Raw genomic sequence first — 21,477 nt, 5'->3', positions numbered from 1 at the left:
GTTGCGCTTCTATGACTTGTTTAAAAATTGTTTATATTTTTTGACTGGGATTTGACAGGCGCACCCCTTATAACCCCATTCATTCTGTATTTATTTTCCCCTCTTTTCTGTCACTTTCATTTGAATTATTTGCGTCATTTTTTCTTTTAGGGAGTGTTTTTTTTTTTGGCCCTTGCTTTGTGTTTGGTGTGATTTTTCCTTTACCTGAAACTCCTGCTGTTCCTTAAGATCCTAAAAAAAAAAAAACTTTATTAATGAATTAAAGGAAAAAACTTTAATCAATGGAAATAGACCCACAAGAACTTGTGAGAAGAATTGTTGTAGCTCAGTTTGGTGACATACAATGAGATTTATAAGCTGCATTTGTTTTTACTCCTCTAAACCCAGGAGGGAGTTTTGAATTTTATTTTCCATGTTTGGTAGAGACAGGGTAGGCTTGCTTTTTGCCTTCCTCGAGTCTTTCTGTGAAAGACTATCACATGTAATCATTGTTTTCCTTTTTCTACATGTCTGGCTGTAGTGATAATGACTTGGGACAGGGGGAAATCCACCGCAAAATAAATCGATTTACTCTTAAAAACATATTTTATATACAGGTGTGTACATGTGTCTGTAAAATGCTTAAGGACAATTGCATATATTTTATGTATATGTCTGAGGAAAGTGTGCTGATTAATGTCTACTTGGTGATACATTTTTTTATACACGCCTTGTGAGTGTTTTTACAAAATGACTGAAAGTGCAAATATTCTAAAATATTAACAACTAAGGGGTGGGGGGAGTGCCGTTCTTTAAAATAAGCAAATAATACAAATAAAACGTATATCATTGTAACGTTTTGTGTGATTCTATATGATGTAAGATTTTTTTTTACATTTTATTTTATTAGTAGATTATTTGTGCTTGGTGATCTGATGCTTCCCGCACTTTGCAGTAATTATTTGTTGACGTTTGTGAGCTTTGACTCCGCGCGGAAGATGAGAGCGGAGCATCCACAGAGGCAGCGCGCGTCACGTGACCACCTTGTCTGCTGCTGGCCGAGAGAGGCGTGTTAGCAGGTACTAAAAACACACATTTTATTCTCTAATTTTAACTTTAATCTGAGTGATTTTAACCGTGTAAACGTTTTAGTTTACTAAATTTGAGTCAAATAGTTACTTCGTTCGCTCACGACGGGTTTTTGACAACATTTACCATTTTTCCTGTTGTCTTGATTCCCGGCGAGCAATGTCGGGATAGGATTTCGCACTGCGAGGCCTTTTTTCCCCCTCATTCTTAACATAACATTCACTTTTAGGTGGTTTACTTCAGCTGTCGGGTAAATACTGGATTTCTCCACGGTAGTCGCTTTTTTAAGAAAATCACGGAGCTGTAATAACGCGAGGCGCTGTATGACGGTAGTTTGTTGGCCTTTGGCTATCAACTTGGACCAGATTTAGATAGCATCGTTAGCATCTCTCCTGCTGCATCGTTTGTTCAAGATCAACGCTTCGGCGTCCGCCGTAGCTTGAAACGGCTAACTGAATGCTAGCGAGAACAAAACGGACCGCTCTACGAACAACACAGAGTCAGTCGATATTAAATTGACGACATGTTTTAGGAATTTGAAACGTTTTAAGACTTTGTGGAGCTAGAAGTCACAGAGTATTCTTATATCGACCCGAGAAACGAGCGACATAACAACAAGCTAATGTTAGCATTCACTCAAAACAACGCTTCGGTTCTTTTTTTTAACAAGATAAAAATAATAATCTTATCTAATCTTCTGAATGTTGTCGTATCGTCACATTGACATTAAATTAAACATCTAATATATTTTTATTTGACTAGATGCGTGTGAAAACATTTGCATAGCCACTGGATGGTTGTTTTGTTATTGTTTGTCGAAGACCTACGACTGTCATCTTTTGTGTATATATTTTTAATTCCATATTTGTGCTGTAAGACCAAATTGCATTACAAAAAAGGAGAATAAACCTTTTTATTTATAAAATAGTTTGACTTAAATTCTGTTTATAAGAGGATTTTTTTCCTGTGGTGCCGTAGCTTTGTTCAGCTCAGCAGCCAATAGCAGCTTCGTATTTGTCAACGTCACCCCAGAGCTGGATTGCCATTGTTCTCTGACACATCATAAATGGGTCAATAAAGGGAATCGAGACCTATTATGTTAATCCACTCTATAGCGAAAGATTATACGGGATTGTCTGACACAATTTCATTCCCATATAGCATGAGATGCATACATGTCTTGTTTTTATTTTAAATTTACTTGTTTATATGTATGTACTAGTTCAAGGTCTAATATTAAAATGCACAATTTTCTTCATTCAATTTTCTTCATTCAAAAATGTCGATTTTAGTGTGTTTAGTTAAAAATTAAAACCAGCATACAGAAAGGATATGAGGTCTGCAGTAGTTTCTACTTATAACAGATTGGTATATATTTGTAAAGCAATCCTTGACTGCTCCTCCTGCTTGGCACAGATTTTTGCAAAGCTGATAGGCTAAGCAAATCAATCAGGACTAATAATCTCTACAAGGTCAACATTTCTTTTCACCTGGACGTTTTGGGGCATTGCAATTCAAAAATGAATGTTTTTTTTTTTTTTAACCCGATGATGGAATTTGTGCCTTGTCTGTTTTGTTGCAGGTTTTTCTATTTTGTACATACAGAGTTTTGTATATACTGTATATGATGAGCTCGCTGGGCAGCGAAAAGGCCCGGGGCCCTCGGGATAAAGCGCTGCCAGCTGCTACTCATGTATCACAACCACAGAAACAAATACAGGTAAGTCACTGGAACTCAAAAAATATATATCTATAATTTTAAATGCATATTTGTAAAAAATAAAGCCCAAAAGACTGCAGGGTAACACACCAACAAATTAAACATTTAAAGCTCAGTTATGGTGTCAGATGTAGTGCAGAAATTTGCCTGTATATCAATAACATAACATAGATCAAATTCATATGTTTAATGCAAAACCAAAAGCTTTTTTAGAAGTCATAAAAACATAGTTGTTGATTTAAATTATCTTCTGATACATTTGCAACTTTTTACTTTGTTATAAAAGCACACATATGTATGATCACATTTTGTCCTACACAACAAAAGCAAGATTTTCTTCATTTATTTTTGGTGTGAATTCTATTAAATGTTTTGACATGCACAGTTTAAACTATTGAATGGAATGTAAAATAATTTGTTTCAATTTCTATTTCAACTGTTTCCCCTTTTTTTTTTTTTTTTGATGTCATCAATTGCAACGTGACAATTTGGTCAAAAGAAGACACAAACATTCCAGGCTAGAATACTGGAAACATTTTTTTTAATTATAATTGGAGACACTTTTTTAGACTTTAACATTGAACAAGTAGCATTTGATTTTCAAATCACTTTTTATTTCCTTTCCTTTACTGATAAAACATAATCAACAAACTGTCTGTTTTAAAGGCCACTGCTGAGCAGATCCGCCTCGCTCAGATGATTTTTGACAAGAATGATGCTGACTTTGAGGACAAAGTTAATCAGGTGAAGAAACTCCTTAATCTTTTGCAGCCTTTACAAACTGATTTGTTGTTTTTCTGTTCTACCGACAACAGCAGTACTCTGAATCAAGATTATTTTTTTTCAGCGTTCCTGGTTAACTTTTCTTTTTTTTTTTTCTTTTTTTAGCTGATGGAAGTGACCGGGAAGAACCAGGATGAATGCATGGTAGCTCTTCATGACTGCAATGAGGATGTCAGTAGAGCCATTAATTTCCTCCTGGAAAGCACCTCGGACATGGTAATCATAAACTTTTTTTTTTTTAAATTATTTTTAGAGTTTTAGTATTTTCTTAAAAGCCTATGTGAAAGTCCTCACAAAGAGTACAGTAATTTTACTGTTCAAAATAAAATAAAAATCAAATTGCGTTTTTCTTCCCTCTTTATGCCCCCGCAAAATAATATGGCCTTTGGTCCAAGAGCAGAGCTGCAAAGACTAACGTGGCATGAACTTTTCCACACTTCTTCCTTTTTTTATATATATTGTGAGTTTTGCTTTTGAGTGATACAAGTTCAGTCTTGCCTTAATCTTTGTTTCATAAGTTAGTACAAACCAGAGAAATGTAGTGGCTTTGAACTTTGAATTTGAGTTTGTTTTGGAGTTTCATAGAAAATCTATCAAGCATGAGCTCACGGTCAAAGGTTTTCTCTGAATACCAAACACTTCTCAGTACTGTTTATCAGAGGGCAAAGGAAGACACTGTGGGAAGAGAAATAAAAAGTTAAAACAGTCGAGATGGCTTTTGGATTTTCTGAGAGGAATGCAGACAAGTCCGAGGAAGAGGATTGATGGCTATAGCTCTGAGGAGTTGAAAAGAAGAACTCACTGACAGGTTGAGCACCAAGAACTCTCATGAATGTTTTTACCATTCAATAAAAGACTTTGAAATGAATTAATGTGCAAGAAATGTTGCATATCCAGAATAAGTGACAAAGAATGATAGAAAAATGTTCAAATACTCTTTGTTTTACTGTCTTTTGGTTGATTAAAAAGGTTAATTTCGTTTTTCTAGACCTCATGGGAGACGGTGGGAAAGAAGAAGCCCTTGCTGAAAGAGAGCCCAGCAGAAAGCAAAGAGAATAAAGAGAATAAGGAGAAGAAAGGAGAAAGGGAAGCCTCCAAGGGTCGGGCCACTGCCAACCGGAAAGGGAAAGGGGGGAGTCGAAGCCGACAGGGTGAGGAATGATATTCAACTCTCAATGCCTTTTCTGTTGTTACTGTCATGTTTGAGTTCACTATTGTCATTTTCCATGTCATATGTGTATATTAGCAGCACGACCAGAGGAGAACGGTGTGGAGGTGGCTCCTGTGGACAGAGGTTCGGATCGAGGTCGAAGGGTCAAAGGAAGCAGAGGTCGGTTGAGTCGCAGTCCAGAACCGTCAGTGTTGACTGCTCAATGGAGCGGTGTTGAGTTTATGTTGACTTTATGCAGGTTCTGGAGGTCGAGGTCGAGGCAAGGCATCAGCGGGGAGCAGGTTCTCAGCTCAAGGCATGGGGTAGGTTTGAAGTGGCAGCTTAAAGTGGCAATTAGGTGCTCACCAAAACCTATAATTAAATTTTTTTTAAAACATATATCGTCTTGTTATAGATCTAATCATGTGTTTTCTTAAAGGAGCCATACCATGATTTTTTAAGCCTATTTATGGAATATTAGTTATTTTTGCAAGTTTTTTTCCTACCCGGAAGTAAAACGACTTGATTCCTGAGGCTCCACCTGTCTCCGAGTGTAGTTGTTGCCCAATTCATGACGTCATCCTAGAGACTTTGGCAGCGTGTCTTTGTTTCTCCCACACAAAAACAACAACATCCAAACTTTTTCAAAAATGGATGCACATACCATATATCTGCCCTTAGTAGCCCCGGCCAGCGCTACTCTGGTTCACAACACAAATACACTCGCCGTCTGCACAATTGTGCCCAACTGTTCCCAGTGGGTGGGTCTTAAAGGAGCCCTTCATCTAAAGTGACAAACACCTGTTTGAGCTGGATTTGATTGAAGACAGGAACAATTTGGAAGATTTACGGTATTCAACTAAAATGAAAGTTGTTTGCTGATCACTGCTAGCTCAATGGGGAAATTTAGTTTTTGTGTTAGATTGGGGGCGGAGCTGTCAGAGCTGACTCTTCCTGAAAGGGGCCGTCTCACTTTGTGACATCAGCACGTGAGAATGGATCAAAATACCGCTTTGGGGTTCTTTTATATTGAGGAATGAACAGTATAATACACTTCAAAGCTCAAAAAATAGATGTTTCATGGTATGGCCCCGTTAAGGCGTTTTTTTCTCGTTTTTTTAAGCAAACCTGTTTGTAAAACATTTGCATTTTATATATATGTATCCCTGCAAGGCTTCCACTCAAAACCCTAAAATCCTAAGTCCAAGTTTCCTTGTTTCAGACATAAACATTTCTGTGGTTTAAAGCATAATGAGTACAAAAAGAGACAACTCTCTTTTAAAAGCGGGTATGTACAACCTTAACACTTATAATTAAGTAGCTGTGTAATTGTTTTCTGTCTAGAGTAAATCATTTTGTTACCAAGGTGTGAACGAATTTTGATGAAGCTCTGGTGCCATTTTCTTTTCATACAAAAGATTTGTTTTTAAATTGGTGTGGCCACTTTATTCCAATATGCAGAGCTGTAAAGTCAATGTCGAGACTTTCTACAATCTCAGAGTGTAAATGGAAGGCAGTTCTTCCTCATGTAGCAGAAGCTTTGCCCAGAGAATTCTTAGTCAACAGTTTTGACAAATTGGTTAAATGACATTTTGAAAATCGGCGGACTCTTTGAAGTCGCTGAACGCGTCTTTCCCTGAATCAGGACTTTCAACCCTGCTGACTATACCTCAGAGGCTGGATCTGGGACCACACAAGCAGAAGTTTGGGATACTGCAGCTTCAAACAGCAACAACAACAACACAGATGGGACCGGTGAGCTTTCAGCTGCATGTGTGTTACTGATAGTTACTGTTTGAGGTTGTTTGTGCTCCAGTTAAAAGTTAATGTGAAGTGTTATGTTTATTGTCGGTTAAAAATAAGTCTCATGATGTCATCTAGTTGCTTGGAGAAGTACTTTGGAGGATTGGGCAGCTGAAGAATGGACTGAGGATGTCAGTGTGAGTGGACATGTCAGAACATTTGTTTGCTGCATGGGGATTGTACATGTGACATCTGCCTCCTGCGTCTTCGCTTGTGCAGCTCTCAGAGACCAAAGTGTTCACCCCCTCATGTGCACCTGCTGCTGAGAACCATATCACACCTGGGCAAAGGTAAAACTGTGGTTTCTCGGTCGGGGAACAATCGAGTCTTTGCAGACTTCCTGCATCGTTGTTGCAGCAGAAAACAAACTCTTTACTCTGTGACTTTACAAGCTGTCTTTCTGCTGTCTTAGTCTGGACCTCGCCACGCTGCTGCAGAAGCCTGGCGCCGGAGGAAGACAACCTCCGTGCTCCACTTCCTCTCAGAGTCTGGTGTTCACAAACTCCCACCATCACCAGCAGCCGCCCCCGAGCCGCAGCACAACCAGTGGCACAAGCTACGCTCATGCTGCTCTGGTAAAAAAAAAAAAAAATCCTTTTTCTCCCCAATCCTATTAGAGGATTATTACAGAGCTCTTTCTCTGTTCTTTTGTACCAGTCTTCAGTTCTGGGAGCTGGTTTTGGGGATTTGGGCCAGGCCAAGAGGCCTCAACCCAGTGCTGGTGCTCAGATACTGGAACAGCTGAAGGGTCCCGGTTTGGGTCAGCTGCCCTCGTCCCAGGCTGCCCCGCCTGTCAGCACCCAAGGGGGCAACTCTTCAATCGGTCGACTGCCGGGTCTGGGAGCATCTGTATCTCCGCCCTCGTCCTCCAGCTGGGACATGAAGACTTCAGAGTCCAACACCACCTCCTTGTCCTCGCAATTCAGCCGTAAGTGGCTCAGCTGCAGTGTGTGTGCTCGCTCACAAAGTGTGGCCACGTTTGTGTCAGTGTGTACCTGTCTCAGATACCTGCTCAGCAAAGGTTTTCTGCTGGCTTTTTCAGGGGAGTTTGGCTTACAGCCAGAGCCTTCTCTTGTGCTGAGCCAGCTGGTTCAGAGGCACACAGGCCCCTCCTTGCCCTTGGCACGTCAGCCCAGTCCTCTATCGCAACAGCAAGCACCCCCTGCTCAGTGCCCCCCTGCTTCCCAATACTCCAGCACGCCAGCACAGGCTGGCCCAGTGATGGCTGGTGCTAAACCTGCTCCTTCTGCAGGGCTGGACCCTCAGGGCAGCAGCTTGCCACAGCCGCATCGGGGGCCGCTCAAAGGTCCTAAACGCAGAATACCTCCTGCTTCCAAGGTAACGCACTAGGGGCCACTCTCACAGACATTCATATTAATCTCAGCTTCAATATTCATTAAAAAAATGAACTACCGAGCTTCCTCTGGTCCAGATCCCTGCCACAGCCGTGGAGATGCCAGGCTCAGCCGACATTCCTGGACTAAACCTCCAGTTTGGAGCTCTAGACTTTGGCTCTGAGTCCGCTTTGCCGGAGTTCGGGGTTGTGGACAACTGTGTGAGCGCAGCTTCCAGAGAATCCACGCCGGCGCCCGCCCCAGCGCCACCTGCATCAGGACTGGGGGCACAGAGCCAGAAAAGCCTGTACTCTAAACCAATCAGGTACTGAGTTTCATCACCTTGAGATACATTTGCACAAAATGTACATAAACTAGACAGAGCTGAGACAGAGATTTCCTTTCTTGGCTTCACAAAACCCTGAACAGATGGCATACGGAACATTTTCATTTTAACAGTTTGTTCTTCCTCCTCTCATTAAATGTAATTCTTGCTGACTTTGAACATCTGTTTCCTCGCAGCGAGTCGCTGGGAAAGCCGCTCTCGGTCTCCCTGCCTTTGCCGCTCTCCTCCTCAGAACAAGGATACAGCTCCTCCTCCGTGGCATTGTCCAGTCTCACTCCCTCGTTAGGGACGTCAAGCTCCACCAACCCTTCATCATCAACAACCTCCACCACCTCCTCCTCTGCACCCTCTTCCTCGCATTACTCCTCCTCAGTAGGGGGAAGTTATGACAGTACAATGCCCCCTCACACACGACTGGGCTTTTCCCAGAGCAAAGAGGCCACAGGGCCAGTGATGGTAAGCTGAAATGTTCAAATAGACACGACACTCACCCATGAATACTGGTCACAACAGATTTTGTTCAAGAATCCTCCATCAACATGTATGACTATTTTAGGATGTTGGGAGAATTCTGTCGTTATTTTCTGACATACCTGTTTCTCAAGCTTTCCCAACAGCTTGTCACGTCATTAAATGTATAAAGCTTTAAAGATTGCCAAGTTGCATACTAACAATGACTTCCCCCTCCACACACACCACAGCTGCCCCTTTCACCAGCTAGAAAGCATTCATCCAGATGTACAGTTTATTCAGACCATAAGGCAAACTGTGGATTTTTTAGATAATTAAAGGATTTTAAGTACAGTTTATCGTAAAAAATTACGGAATGTCTTAATTATGTAATAAATGTAGACATATTTTCAAGTCTCCTGTAAAAGTGTTCTCATCGTGAGAGCCAGACTGTTTACACTGAGCAGATAAACAGGTTTGTGTTTTAAGACCCACTCTTATGAAAATGTGGTGTTTCTAACATGTTCTAGTTGCATTTTCTGAGTATTTCTTTATTCAAATTCTTATGAATCAGGAACAGACAAAAAATGCTGTTGGAATAATATCTTGTGAAGTAGAAGATATGCAGTGTGAGCCACAAGTGGGGTTGCTTTGCGCCAACGCTCCCGCCTACAACTCAGAGAGAAATTTCTAACGAACTCCTGTCGCTCTGCAGAAACTGTGTGTGCAAAGGGCCGATTGGCAGTTTTTTCAAATTGCGGTTTTCTGCCCCTGATCCAACACATTTTGAATAAAAAAATACTTGAACACGGTTTAAATTTTATATTATTTTATACATATCCTCCAGGATGAAAAAACAGTACAAAAACATGTTGAAAACACCAAATTCCAGATTTTTATTGGAGTGGGTTTTAAATTGATGCCATCTAATGTCTATAAACCATATTTCTATAAAGATTTAGTGATAACTGTTAACATTTTCTTCTCCAGAATGGTCTGAATGGTGTAAGGACCTCAGCTGCTCTAGACAGTAAGTGTTCCTGTTTTCAACGTACTTTTCTTGAAACAACAACCAGTTTGTCTCTGTCCTTTTTTTTTTTTTTTTTTGCTTTAATGATAAATTTAGCTACAGTCTTACGTCACAGTCAGCTCAGTGAAGAGGCTTTTCACTCCTCCTTCCAGCCTCATCAGCTTCTTCCACGCCAAAGCCTGAGTCATCATCTATGAACATCAACACCAATGGTCCATCTGCACCTTCCTCCCACCTTCCCGCCACCCTGACTACCCACAATTCCACCACGCTCTCCAGCTTGGCGCAGGATCTGCCTTCAGCGACGCAGCTCAGCTCACTCAACAGGTGAGGCGCAGTAGTTCCTTAAACAGTAGTTCCTGACCATTTTCAGCCCACGAACCCATCCAGGGGTTTGGGACCAATGATTTTAAATGCTTCAACTTTTTTGTTTTAATCCTCATTTCTTGCACTGATCTTCTCTCAACAGTCATGTCAGCAGTCATTCGTCAGTTTCAGCTCTGGGATCCAGCTCTCTCACTGTGAGTTTCCAGTGTGATAGCCAGTACTTGTTTGAGTGGAAAACAAATACATGTATTATTTTTGATCTCTAAAATATTGGAGAAAAAAAAACCTTTTGTTTTTTTTTTCAGTACTCAAGTGTGGACAGCAGCAATGTGAGCTCCGCGGCTTCCTCATCTGGTTCTTACACATCATCACAGCCCGCAGCCTCGTCGCTCCACTCCGCCCACAACAGCAGCAACAGTAGCAGCAGCATCAGCCACCTGGCCAGCATGCCCAGCATGGGAAACAGTATGAGCAGCACCGTCGGGGGAATTACCGGCACCAGTGGACTGAGCTCGGCGGCCACTATCGCCTCCAGCTCAGCGCTGGGTCTTGGCTCCAATGGAGCTACTGCCACACCCAACCTCTCTGCACCAAGGACCACACCCCTGCTCTCCTCCACCGGTACACGTGAAAGAGTGCAAATGTTGTTTTTGATACTTTTTACTTTCATAAGTTAAGAATAAAGGATTTGGATTGTTAAATAGAAGAAAAAGAAAGTAACAAGTCATTGTTTTTGTTATTCTCAGGTAAAGCTCCACCTAACCTGTCCCAAGGAGTGCCTCCTTTACTACCCAACCAGTATATTATGGGTCCAGGGGGGCTGCTGCCTGCTTACCCAGTAAGTGACTCATGAGATTCATGTTGAGTGCCTGTCAGTTCACAACACAGCAATTCTCACATCAACACTTAGTCAAAAATGGATTCATGAACTAGACGCGAGTGGCTAAAGTTTTTAGCCTAATCGCTACTAGAAAACACTGACCGTAAATCTAATTTACAACACAAGGAAGACACAGATGATGTTGAGAGATAAGCTTTTATTTTGAAGAGCTTAGAGATTCTCCCAATACGTTTAGCTTCCCCATCCACTGCAAGAGCTGCGTCTGAACGATGGCTGCTTTCAGCAGTACTTCTGTCTCTTTGTGACCCAATTTGGCGACTTGCTGTCCAGCTTTACTTCAAAGTGGGAAAAAATAAAAACAAGAAAAAAACAGAGGATCTTTCTTATTCTTGTCACAATACAAATAAGAAAAATATCATCAAGTTCAGGACAAGAATGATCAGACTCTCCTCCGTGTTGACTCTCACGTCATCAACACTCCACGACCCAAAACGCACCACTGCCAGACCAACGCGCCATCCCCGATGCTTTGATCGTGTCTTTACATTGACCTAACATTGAATCTAGATGTCTCTGACACACAAACTACGTTCAGTGTGAACACAGTTTTGTAGTTTGCTTCCAAGACGCCAGTTTTTCTCCTTGAAGGACTATCAGAAATTTCCTCTGAAGGTCAGTTAGTTGGCTGTGAGTCACAAATAAAATGGTTCTTAGCAGATGAATCAATTAAAAATGGGAGAACTTTGAAAGACTTTCATGAAAAACCATCTGTATAAACCGGCAGTTACAAAAAAAGTCACTGGAAGTAAAAAAAAAATGTATTAAGAACCTGGACATTTTTCTGTGAGAAAAATGTATTTAAATAGAATAAAAATAGACTAAAATATTTAGTCTTTTCAGATGAAAACATTCTTTGTTTTAAAGAATCTGCACTACTTTATTTTCATTTATTGATTGCACTTTCTCTGTCTCACAGCAAATTTATGGATACGAGGACCTCCACATGCTCCAGTCAAGACTGCCCATGGTGAGCCGAGCACTAGTTAATGTTTAATACTTGTTGTCTATCCAGTTTGATCTGATTTAGCCCTCTTCCTGTAGCCCTCTTTGCAGGATTATTATGGAATTACATTCCCAGGCCCCACAGCAACGCTCTCTGGTAGAGATGGGAGCCTAACCAACAACCCCTATTCAGGTGAAGCCTTCACCCTGTCATGTTTTTGTAATCACAGAAAAATATTTTGATTCTGTTGGTTGAACTTGTTTTTTTGTTGGTTTAGGTGAAGTCACAAAGTTTGGCAGGAATGACTCCACCTCTCCCGCGCCTCCCACAACGAGCCTGTCCGCTCCTCAGCCTCCCCAGGCCCAAAGCCAAGGACAGAACCAGGCCCAGCCTCAGCCTCCTCAGGCCCAGCTTCAGCCCCAGGGCCAGCCACAGCACCACAGCAGTCAGCAGGCCTTTCTGCCACCAGGCTACAGTTACCCAGGCCTGCCTTACTACCCCGGAGTGCCCGGCGCAGTTCCCAGTGCTGCTGCCTTCCAGTACGGACCAACCATGTTCGTTCCTCCTGGAGGACCTGGACCAGCCTCAGCCAAGCAACACAGCCTGGGTCTGGGAAACCCCTCGGCGAGCCCCTTCCAGCAGCAGGCGCAGCAGCAGCAGCCGAGTGGTTACGGCCAGCACACATTCAGCTCAGGTTCGGAGAAAGCCCTTCTAGCTTTTATGGTGGTTGGTGTTTGTCTGCTCACCAGAGCTGTTCTTCTTTACAGGGTATGAGGAACTGACCGCAGGACCAGCCGGAGCAGAATACAGTAAAGGGTACAACTCCTCTTCGCAGGCACAAGCCAAATCTGTTACTGCAGGGCCCGGAAAAGGCAAGACAGACACACAAAGATCTTTACTGTCATTTCAGAAGGAGATGTGAATGTTTATGCTCATTTCCCAGGGGTCTCAGTCACATCCAGTAACTCCGGTGTGCCAGACATCAGTGGAAGTGTTTACAATAAGACCCAGGTGAGTGAAGCCTTAGCCCCAAAGCTTTTATTTCGTTCATCTTAACTTAAACACTGATGGATGTGTTTTGTCCTTCAAGCAGTCTTTCGATAAGCCGGGTTTCCATGCTGGGACCCCCCCTCCCTTTAGCCTGCCATCAGCACTGGGGGGTCCAGGGCCCTTGAACCCTGGAGCAGCTCCTGGAGGCTATGCACCTGCCCCATTCCTCCACATCCTGCCTCACCAGCAACCACACTCTCAGCTGCTGCATCACCATCTAGCTCAGGATGGACAGGTGGGCGTGTCCTCCAGAAGAACAACACTGCTGTAAGACCACAAACTAATCTCTCTCCATCTTCCAGGTTGGTCCCAGCCAGCGCGGTCAGTCCAGCAGCCTGCAACAGAAGAGCCAAGTCAATAAGTCGAGCTACGGCAGCTCCCCCTACTGGGCCAACTGAGAAGCCCTCGTGTGTCTCCAGACGGACACATACCTTCACAAACATCTGTCTGATGAGATCAAAGAGGGACAAACCATTTTACAAACCAAGCTAAACACACACTACCCCTCCCCTCTCCCCCTTTTTTTTGCTCTGTATATCCCCCTTTTCAAATTTATGGCTGTTGTATGTAAAATATATTTATGTATTTATACAGTATATATGTATTGGTAGGACATAAAATGTGGTTTTCTGCATTGTTTTTATTTTGAAGGACATTTTATTTCAAAAAAATGTGGATAGAAGAGAATGCTCATGGAGATGAAGTTGGTGAATATACTTGAACACGAGCATCTTGTGATGTGGATTTTTCTTTTTGTACGCCTACATGGACTGAGAATGATGTACATAGATTATACACATCATTTTCACGGCTAAAGGCCTTTTTTTTTATTTTAGAAAATAATGTTTTTTGTAACTTTGGTCTCCCACATCTGTGAATCCTTATATTGAGGGTGACTTCATAGCTTGATTCTTTTTTTTTTTTTTTTTTCTCCTCCTTTTCTTTAACCCGCCTTTGGATTCTGAATTACTAGTCGGCTGGTTTGACCGGCCCAGCCTTGGATTTGATGTTATTTTAACATTGGTTTAATCCGTGCTGTCCAAATTAAAAGTATCAACAGTTTGTCTGTATTCAGTATTTACATGTCGTTTAAATTATTTTCTATCTAAAGTGTTGTAAAGCTGGAATAGGTTCAAGTTCCTTCTAACTTCAGTTGTGTCTAAAAAGTTTAGAATATTGTGGAAAAAGTTCAATACTGAAATGTTTAAAAAAAAGGCCCCAAATTTAGTGTCACAAAGTCAAATATGACTAAAATGAATGTTAGAAAATTTTTATGTTTTGCATTACATTAGTTTCACTTTTTTTGAGATTTATTCAAAAATATTGAACTTTTTGACCTTTTTAAGTGATTGTGTTTTTTTTTTTTTTTTTGTGTTGAAGTAGAGCAGTTTACCTCGGATCACTGATTCAGTTCCCACCTTTCCTGTCCATGTTTCGGTGTCTTTGGGCAAGACACTGAACCCCACATTGCCCCTGCTGATTGGTACCATATTAGTGAATAGGACTGTAAAGCGCTTTGGGCCTTAAACATTGACAAAAAGCTCCATAAAAGGTTCACTATTAATCACTTTACTTAGAGAAAGCACCTTGTGTTCTACACTGACAGTATTGTTGGATTTCAAACAAGCTGTTGAATCATAAGACACCCTGACCATACTCGTCTATCTTTTAAGTTTTTGGTTTGTGTCATTTCACAATTTTAGAATTGATGCAGGGCTCAGTGGTGTAGTGGTTGGCACTTGCAGGGGGAAGGTAGGCACTAGTTCAAATCCTGGCCATACAATGCTTCATAGGTTAATTGAGGATTCTTAATTGCCCCTCAGTTGTGTGCCCCTTGAACAAATGGCAACCTGTTCAGGATGTACTCTGCCCTTACACAATACACGTGATAGGCTCCAGCAACTCAAAGACCCTGCAAGTGATCAAACTGGTTCAGAAGATGGATTATCTTAATTACAAACATTTTTAATGGAATCATGTTTTAATATTTTCATTTTAGCGTTGAGCAATGGAACATACAAGCTTTTATATCATTTACTGCACTATTTAGAGACGAGTTAAAACTAACACAAGTGTATTTGAACACAAGAATGAAGTGCATTTGAAATGGGCGGTTTTTATTGAAAGCATTGTCACAGTATATAATTGCAGCGATAGGTGTAGACGATGCAACAATTTCACATAAAACGCAGTTAAAACTGAGCCACACGGACACAGTTTTGAAGACTTGATCAAACATAAGCACCAAAACTACAATGAAAAAAGGAAAATGAGGCTTTTGACTTTTATTTACAGTTTAAATGAAACTTTAATCCGCACTGACCTTAAGGCACAAATCATTTTATTTACCATCAAACTTGATCTACAGTTACCAAAACCGAGGGAAATCCTCCTTCCACTCACTGAACTTCGAAAAATGAAAAACACTGTACAAAAAACAAAAAAGGAAAACTAATCTCTACTCCGCAGCATCTTTCTTCTTTTTCTTTTTTCCAGAAACGGGCATTTCTGGGGTTTCTATGGCTGGCTCTTCATCCACTTTCTCAATTTTCAGTTTCTTTTTCTTCTTTGGAGGATCTGCCTGCTCTGTACCATTGTCTTCAGGTTCCTCCACTTTGACTTCTACACCATCTGCATCTGATTTTCTTTTCTTTTTCTTCTTTGGAGGATCTGCTTGCTCCGTTTCATCAGCTTCAGGTTGCTCTACCTCGGCCTCAGATTTCCTTTTCTTTTTCTTCTTGGCTGGAGTCTCCTCAGCTCCTTCGTCATCATCACCCTGAGGTAAAGGGAAAGGACATCAGGCTCAAAGTGTCTCATAAAATAAGGTGATTTAAATGTATGACCCTCTTCAGTGATCAAGCCCACGGATGGGACCAGCCAATGGTTCGGAGTCATGTTGATTTTGCATGTCGTACACTGAGAAAGGACCATGTATGGATCGAGTCTCAAATCAAAACATGCTCACTCGGACTGAAACTTAAAACGTTACCTCAGCATCCCCGTTGGCTTCTCCATTCGCTTCAAGTTTTTTCAATTTCCTCTCTCGTTTTAGGCGTTTCTTTTCCTTCTTTTCCAGTTTGCGTTTGATTTCAGAAGCAACATCAGTAGCCTGTAAAGATGGAGACGTGACTAAGACCAACAAGGAAAAGCATCCAGCTTCTCTTCTGATTTGTTTGTGCTGCGTCAGGCTCATTAAATCAGTTTTCACCCTCACTGTGACGTCAGGGAAAGACTTTTCATCATTTACAACACTAAACTGTCTCTCTTCAGATGTGCTTGAGCCAAACTTGCCTCTTTCACTGCTTCCTTCATGACATCCACGTTTTTCCGAGGCACCTCGCCAGTCTCATAGAAAGACAGACGCTCCTCCACTTGCTCGCGCAGCTTGTCTCCAAAAACACTTGTGGGTAATTCTGAAAACCAAGCAGAAAAACCGCAGCGTTAAAATAGACACGAAACAGTAAAGTTTGCACCTTCAAAGCTGTGGCTTTGCTCAGAAAAACAGTTCTTCAACATCAACCTGGAAGGATGAATGCTGTTGACGAAAAATATGAGCATCACTGCAATGACGCCGGCGTGAACAGGAACCAACCGATCGACGGCGCTCACCAGAGAAACAGTCGATGCGGGACGCGATGGTACATTTATTCGCCAGATATCTGGAGATGCGGCCTTTGTTCTTGGCTGCAGCTCGTCCGATAAAGGTGGAGTGGAAGATGAGGCCATATTTGGGGGTGTTACCACGGGTCTTCAGAGCTCTGGGAAAACATCATCCCCTTCACATTAAAAGCATGATGAATGACCCGCCCACCACTGAGACTCTAAGGATCGTAGCACTGAAGCAGGTATCAAACCTGCTCTCTGACTATCTTCAAATGTTTCTAATATTCTACCTCTGTGTAGCGAGTGGTTGCTCAGACTGTGGGGGTGCATTTGGGAGAGGGGGATCACTCCAGAGAAGACATCAGTTTCTGCTCTTCTCCAGTTACCCCGCTCTGCTCCTGCCCAGCCCTGCCATCACCGCAGCCACTTTTATCCCCAGCAGGGAGGGGGCGCCCCAGTACCTGAACAGGGCCTTTTCCGCTCCCAGGATCTGAACGGTTGATGCCGGATACTTGGCCAAGTTAGTTAAGCTTCCAGCATGAGAGATCAGCCTGGCTCCGACCTAAAACGACAGAAAACGTTAGAAGTCTGGAACATTAACCTAGACCTATGCATTTAAGAAAACGCACAGAGGACCATCAGCACCGATGTAATGCTCATCACACGGATTCAGGGGATTGACAGATTTTGGTAGAACATCATTGGTCCAAGAAACAAATTAAGAAAGAAGCGTGTCCTCACCACTTCTCCAATCAAGGCCGCCAAGTTTGGAGCGACTTGCGACATCTTAGAGCGCAGGTACTCCTGCAGGCCTTGGCGATATGCAGCCAGGGATACGACACGGTTGGAAAACCTCTCAATGTTGATCAGGTCAATCGGGGAGATGTCCATCCCTGAAAGGGGAAAAGGAAATAGCTATGAATAAAGAAAAAGTTCAGTTTGCAATATGGGCGGCATTGTAGGATTGTTTCTCCCGACAGGATCCGCAGTGAGGTGGACACGCCTTCACTACAGGTTTATGAGAGACATCATCTACCCCCCTGTGTTGGGCACCAAGGACGATTATTGGTCCAGGGTGGGCAAGAAAGGGGCTTGTAACTTTAACACTGCAGTCAGGTACTGGCTTGAATTCTTACCCATAGAGGAGCGCGACGCCTCCAGAATGGCCTGAGCTTTGGCACTGTCCATCACCACCTCCTCCAGGCTCTCAAGCTTCTCCTCTGTGAGCTCCTTCCGGTTGCCGATGAGCTGGGCCAGGCGGCAGTACATGGAGTTCTCTGAAACGATCTTGATCAGCTCCGGGAAGTGGTAGCCATACCATTCGCTGGAGTACACAAGAAAACAAACCATGACTTTTTGGTACTAAAAACCTCCAAACGCACACAATAACAGATGAGGAAATGTTCCCCCCAACACTTTAGAGTAACTAGAGATCAGCTAGTACTGCACAAATGTTAGGAGAAGCTGATGTACCTCCTGTTTCTATACAGACAACACTCAAGGGTGTACTGTCTGTGGTAAGCATTAGGAGGACACTTCATCTTTAAAAGCCGTACACATTTTCATAGTTTAATTCTGTTTTATCCCAAACAACTAGCTTACCGAACACGCATGGAGAAAGTGTTGATGTCTTTGTCCAGCTGATCCAACAAAGCGATGGACTGGATGATCATGTTATCAGCCCGGTTCACGTTAAACTTCACCTTCGCTCTGGAGTAGCTGTGACCGAGACCCAGCTGTGCCTTGGAGGCGGCCTGCGAGGTCAGACCTTTCACTAGAGAGTGGAAGTGAAGGCGAATACCTTCAAAGTGAAAGCAAACAAAACGGTTTGTGGGCGCTACAGGAAACTGCCACAAAAAAGAACATCCGGGGGCTGTTCAGATTTTCAGTATAAACCATCACAAATGTCAGGATCAAAAGTGCATCACAACAGACCACCCCGTTTTATATTTGTCGTTAATTTCAAGTAATAGTTCAGTTCTCATCTGTATTTAAACAAACCTCTAGTTATTTCAGCCACCACTCCACCAGTTTGTATAGAGACATTCAGTTCTTCTTGTAGAGCAGCTCCGATTTTGGCATCAGAAACCCCTAAAGAAGCTTTCTTCTTTCCAGATAGAGGGAGGTTCGTCTCCAGGAACAGCTTCAGATCAGCATGAACCACACCTGCATTGGCAAAACAAGTTGCAGAATTTAGTAAAGAAAACTAAAATCCAACCATGCAGCCAGTATTTATTAAATATTTAAATGATCTTGATCCATAAGAATTGTGTCAAAAACACTAACTTTTCCTCAGATGTTCAGCATAAACATAAGAATGTCATCACGTTATCAGTGGATTGACAGATTGTAAACCATCATTACAGCTGAGGATCCTAAAGAGGACACAATCCTACACATTACACAAACTTGCCTTCAGAAATGGCATTGATGTTCTCCAGGGCGGCCTGGGCGGACTTGAAGGGGAAAAATGCAGCCAAGCTAACCATGCTGTTGAATTTTCCGATGCTCAGCACGCTCTCCTCGACCTGCGACACAGACAGGGTTCACCTCTGCTCCACTCCCAACTATAGCCCAGACCGGGACATGCAGGAGAACAGGCTCACCTGAGGGAGAAGCATGCCGATCTCCTCCACCTCCTTCACGGCGAACAGCGCGTAGCCCGCCGCGTGCTCGAACAACACGTGCAGCAAAACCTGCGAAAGGTGAATTCATGAGCGAGACTATTAAACATAGTACTAACAATAATTGTGTTATTATCTGACCTAAAATAATGGGAAAGTACTAGGACGTAAAACCGGAACCACGTGGTGGCTTATCGAGCCCACGTGTTGACCTGGGCCCACACAAGCGGGCTATTAAGCTAGCTAATGCTAACTGCCTAGCGATCACTCCTTCACGCAGCTTTAAACCGCATCCAACACATTTTACATAAAGGATTTTCACTAACACAGCCGCTTATATACTTTTTCTGACATTCATTTTTAGGCTGTTTCAACAACTTTACACACTCCCGCCCATGCTTTCCGCACAGGGGGGTAACAGCAAAACGGTCGTCATATTGTCCACGATAATTTTACTAAATGAGACATCTATCAAACAAATATAGCTAATCTTTATGTATGCAGAAATAAGATAACGTTTCAGGTGAGCTATTTGTCTTACCATGATGACAAATCTTCGCAGCGGCGCACAACGTGTCTGCTCCGCTGCTTCGACACTTGAAAAAGACGGAGCTGGAAACTTTCATGTGACTCAAATCTCGCGAGATTAGACCGACTCCTCCCCCTCTTCTCTGCTTTCAAAACTGCTGCGAGCCTGGCTCGTAAATATGGAAGTTTTTCTGGGCCATAATTCTAAGTTTTATGCATTTTTCAATTGACAATTCAATTTGCAAATTCATCATGCAATTTGAGAATGCATTTTGCAATTTGCAATTCAATATTCAATCAGGCTTGCAAAATGATCATTCATTTTGTAATTTACAATTCAATATGAAAATATACAATTCAATATCACAATTTTCCAAAATAAAATATTGCATAAAAACAAAATCAATTGCATTGTAAATTGTCATGGGTTTTTGAGGTCATAATTCAAATGACTATGCATTTTACAATTGACAATTCAATATGCAATTTGGTCTTTCATTTTGAAATGCATTTTACAATTTACAATTCAATATTTAAAAATGACATTTCAATACATGGTTTGGTTCAAAATAACTTTAAAGTAACTTTAAATCTATTGCATGGTAAAATCCCACGCTCTGTGTTTTAAAAGTCAATTCATCATGCAAAACAGCGCCCCCCGCTGTAATGCATTCTCAGTTCAGTTGCGCTTCAGGTGTGCCAATATTCAATCCGCTTTGCATTCTGTCAGACGGGCGGGGCCTTCCACCCCTATATATGCTAAATCCCGCCTCCACTTCCTTTCGACCAATAAAAAAATAGTAAAGAATCAGCTAAGCAATGCAGAAGAGAATGCTATCTGCTAAAGAGTTAGCTTCTATCTGGATGACTTACACTACAACCGCTGTGTGACAGCTCAAAGGGATTTTGGAGCACAACTTTAGGGCTGCTGTGAACTTTAAGACAGCGGTCCCCAACCTTCGGGCCGCTGACCGGTACCGGTATCGGTCCGTGGCTCACTTGGTACCGGGTCACAGACAGAAAAAAAAACGTGCGGTCGGGCGCGCTAGTTCAATGATTTAAACAAGTCTAAAGGTTTAAACTTAGCCTTTGTGGTTAAATTCCCCTTTCACTGCAAAGTAGATGCTAATCAAACGCTAACTTTAGCCGAGTCTGAACTGTGTAAAGGTTAAATAAAGCAAAATAAAACGACACAACCATCGTAAAACGGGTATTTTCTGAATATAATAATAAACGTGAATCCACCGTGTCTTCATCTTTATTATCTGTGTTTGTGAAACATTGGATTGAAGACTCTGTCGCCACACTTCATTACACAGAGCGGCTCCTGCGGCGTGAGAGCTGATGTCTCCAGAAATCCGTTTTTGTCGAGGAAGACTCGGTTTTGTCTGTAAACAGCAGATTTTTTCTGTGAAGTCGAAGGTCCCGCTTCAGTTCCTCGCTGGTTCTTTCCTGCCCGAAAGAGAGGTTCTGAATACGTCTTATTGTTTTGTTTTTGTTAGGTTGGAGCTCCGAACTAAGTAGCTAGCTGCTCTCAGTCAAGAGACCAACACGGATGTAGAAACAACGTCCGGGAGTTTTTCAAAATAAAACTTCCTTCAGCATGAAAAAATAAACAGAACTGAAACTAAATTGTTATCGTGTTTTTTTTTGTCTGTGTTGCCCAGAACCAAGTAACCCACAGATCGGGGGTTGGAGACTGCTGTTTTAAAATTCACAGCAGTCCCAAAAAGGGGCTCGAAGTATGTCTTTATGTCTTCAAATTAGTTTCAGTTCTGTTTATTTTTTCATACTGAAGGAAGTTTTATTTTGAAAAA

At 42.2% G+C, this 21,477-nt stretch overlaps 2 protein-coding genes and 2 non-coding genes across 13 annotated transcripts; 1 reads left to right on the top strand and 3 right to left on the bottom strand.

The window, feature by feature from the left end:
* Positions 1-237: 237 nt before the first annotated feature.
* Positions 238-13,975, top strand: ubap2a (ubiquitin associated protein 2a). Of its 10 annotated transcripts, none has more exons than XM_024270186.2 (28): positions 238-1,058; positions 2,651-2,788; positions 3,455-3,532; positions 3,677-3,787; positions 4,560-4,722; positions 4,821-4,901; positions 4,981-5,044; positions 5,944-6,009; positions 6,367-6,476; positions 6,603-6,661; positions 6,744-6,814; positions 6,937-7,099; positions 7,182-7,452; positions 7,567-7,862; positions 7,957-8,183; positions 8,381-8,660; positions 9,645-9,684; positions 9,837-10,011; positions 10,154-10,205; positions 10,317-10,632; positions 10,758-10,849; positions 11,829-11,879; positions 11,954-12,047; positions 12,133-12,549; positions 12,623-12,727; positions 12,799-12,866; positions 12,946-13,140; positions 13,208-13,975. In XM_024270186.2, the coding sequence occupies exons 2-28, from the start codon at positions 2,693-2,695 to the stop codon at positions 13,301-13,303; spliced, it is 3,837 nt and encodes a 1,278-aa protein (XP_024125954.1). In that variant the 5' UTR covers positions 238-1,058; positions 2,651-2,692; the 3' UTR covers positions 13,304-13,975. The 10 variants fall into 10 exon arrangements, with proteins under 10 accessions (XP_024125954.1, XP_024125951.1, XP_024125957.1 ...); XM_024270183.2 differs by having other exon boundaries at positions 4,818-4,901; XM_024270184.2 differs by lacking the exon at positions 238-1,058 and adding an exon at positions 1,391-1,567 and having other exon boundaries at positions 4,818-4,901.
* Positions 13,976-14,996: 1,021 nt separating this feature from the next.
* On the bottom strand, positions 14,997-19,794 carry nop56 (NOP56 ribonucleoprotein homolog). Its single transcript, XM_024269736.2, has 12 exons — positions 19,674-19,794; positions 19,115-19,204; positions 18,922-19,036; positions 18,510-18,674; positions 18,111-18,309; positions 17,645-17,832; positions 17,250-17,401; positions 16,970-17,070; positions 16,515-16,663; positions 16,197-16,318; positions 15,895-16,014; positions 14,997-15,681 (listed from the first exon to the last, which is right to left on the bottom strand). Exons 1-12 carry the CDS (start codon positions 19,674-19,676, stop codon positions 15,364-15,366), a joined length of 1,722 nt encoding a protein of 573 aa, XP_024125504.1. The 5' UTR covers positions 19,677-19,794; the 3' UTR covers positions 14,997-15,363.
* Positions 16,086-16,153, bottom strand: LOC112145812. Its single transcript, XR_002919146.1, has one exon. It is a non-coding gene; the product is annotated as a small nucleolar RNA SNORD57 (small nucleolar RNA).
* LOC112145815 lies at positions 17,471-17,591 on the bottom strand. Its single transcript, XR_002919149.1, has one exon. It is a non-coding gene; the product is annotated as a small nucleolar RNA SNORA26 (small nucleolar RNA).
* Positions 19,795-21,477: the final 1,683 nt, after the last annotated feature.

Source organism: Oryzias melastigma, linkage group LG5 (genome assembly GCF_002922805.2).
Source record: "Oryzias melastigma strain HK-1 linkage group LG5, ASM292280v2, whole genome shotgun sequence".
NCBI classification, from domain to species: Eukaryota; Metazoa; Chordata; class Actinopteri; order Beloniformes; family Adrianichthyidae; genus Oryzias; species Oryzias melastigma.
Note: the sequence above shows the minus strand (reverse complement) of the source record. Positions and strands in the feature narration are given on the sequence as shown.